Here is a 1498-nt window from a genome sequence, read left to right as displayed (position 1 = left end):
CTACTTGACGCTGAAACAAGGTAAACGTCAATGGAAAAACTAGTATTGGCATTATCCATGACCTCTGTAAAACTTCGACACTACTTTGAATCACACAAGGTCTGTGTTAGGACGAATTATCCATTACGAAGAGTACTTAGTAGGCCAGAGTTGACGGGAAGAATGGCAAAATGGTCAATTAGATTGAGCACATACGACATCATCTACAAACCACGAACAACTATCAAGTCACAAGTCTTAGCCGATTGTGTGGCTGACTTCAGTCCCAACTTACTGAATGAGGCATATGAAGAACTTCAACAAATGCTTTCTACCTGAAAAATGGAGTCGTGGTCATTGTACACTAACGGAGCCTCAAATGTGAATGGGACATGTTTGGGTTTGGTATTGAAGTCGCCACAGGGGGACACCTTAGCCTATTCCATTTGTTGTGAATTTAAGGCTACCAACAACGAGTCCGAATACGAGGCCTTGATTATTGGATTAACTACGGCCGTGGACATGAAGATCGTACATATAGAAGTAAACTGTGACTCTTTGCTCATTTTCAATCACATAAAGGGGGAATACGAAGCAAAAGATTGCAAGATGTTGGCCTATCTAGAAATTGTTAAAGAATTGCAAGGCAAATTTGACTCGTTCAGTATTCAACAAATACCCAGAGAACAGAACTCTCAGGCTGATGCCTTAGCAGGTCTGAGTGTTGTCCTCAAAAAGGAAAACGTGCTCACAGTCCTGGTAATTCACGTCCTAGAACCTGCCACAGTTAGAGCTAAGAAGGAAAGAGATGTCACAATAATGGCTATCGATAATTATGAAGAGCGTGAAAGTTGGACTCAGAAATATAAAGACTACATCACAAAGGGCGAATTACCAAAGGACAACAATGAGGAAAAATCGTTAAAGATAAAGGCTACGAGATTCACGATCATTGATGATATATTATTCAAAAAATCTATGACGGGATTAATTCAAAGGTGTCTTGAAGAATCAGAAGCCAACGATGTCCTACGGGATATACATGAAGGCGATTGTGGTAATCATTCGGGTGGAAGAAGCTTGTCATATAAAGTACTTCGTATGGGGTATTACAGGCCTACTCTGAAATAAGACGCAATTGGTTATGTCAAGAATTGTGATGCATGTCAAAGGCACGCCCCAATCATTCATCTAGCTTCGGAAGTGTTACACCCGTCCATACCTTCATGGCCATTCATGAAATGGGGAATGGACATTGTGGGAAAGATGCCTCCAGCTCCTGGACAAAAGGTGCATATTAGAACACTTGCCATAGGTGACCTAGTATTGAGAAAGGTGTTCCAAAACACTATGAACACGACGGCTGAAAAGTTGGGCGACACATGGGAAGGACCTTATCTGGTCGACGACATAGGTGGGCGTGGAGCATACAAACTCTCCACCCTTGACGGAATTCAAGTTCCAAGAAGCTGGAACATATTGCACCTCAAAAAGTACCACATGTAATCATCTTACTTCT

At 41.8% G+C, this 1498-nt stretch overlaps 1 protein-coding gene across 1 annotated transcript; it reads left to right on the top strand.

The window, feature by feature from the left end:
- Nucleotides 1–321: 321 nt before the first annotated feature.
- Nucleotides 322–1110, top strand: LOC141700293 (uncharacterized). The gene has a single exon (XM_074504087.1). The coding sequence runs from the start codon at nt 322–324 to the stop codon at nt 1108–1110; it is 789 nt and encodes a 262-aa protein (XP_074360188.1).
- The last annotated feature ends 388 nt before the right edge of the window (nt 1111–1498 follow it).

Source organism: Apium graveolens, unplaced genomic scaffold (assembly GCF_009905375.1).
Source record: "Apium graveolens cultivar Ventura unplaced genomic scaffold, ASM990537v1 ctg2057, whole genome shotgun sequence".
Classification (NCBI taxonomy): Eukaryota; Viridiplantae; Streptophyta; class Magnoliopsida; order Apiales; family Apiaceae; genus Apium; species Apium graveolens.
Note: the sequence above shows the minus strand (reverse complement) of the source record. Positions and strands in the feature narration are given on the sequence as shown.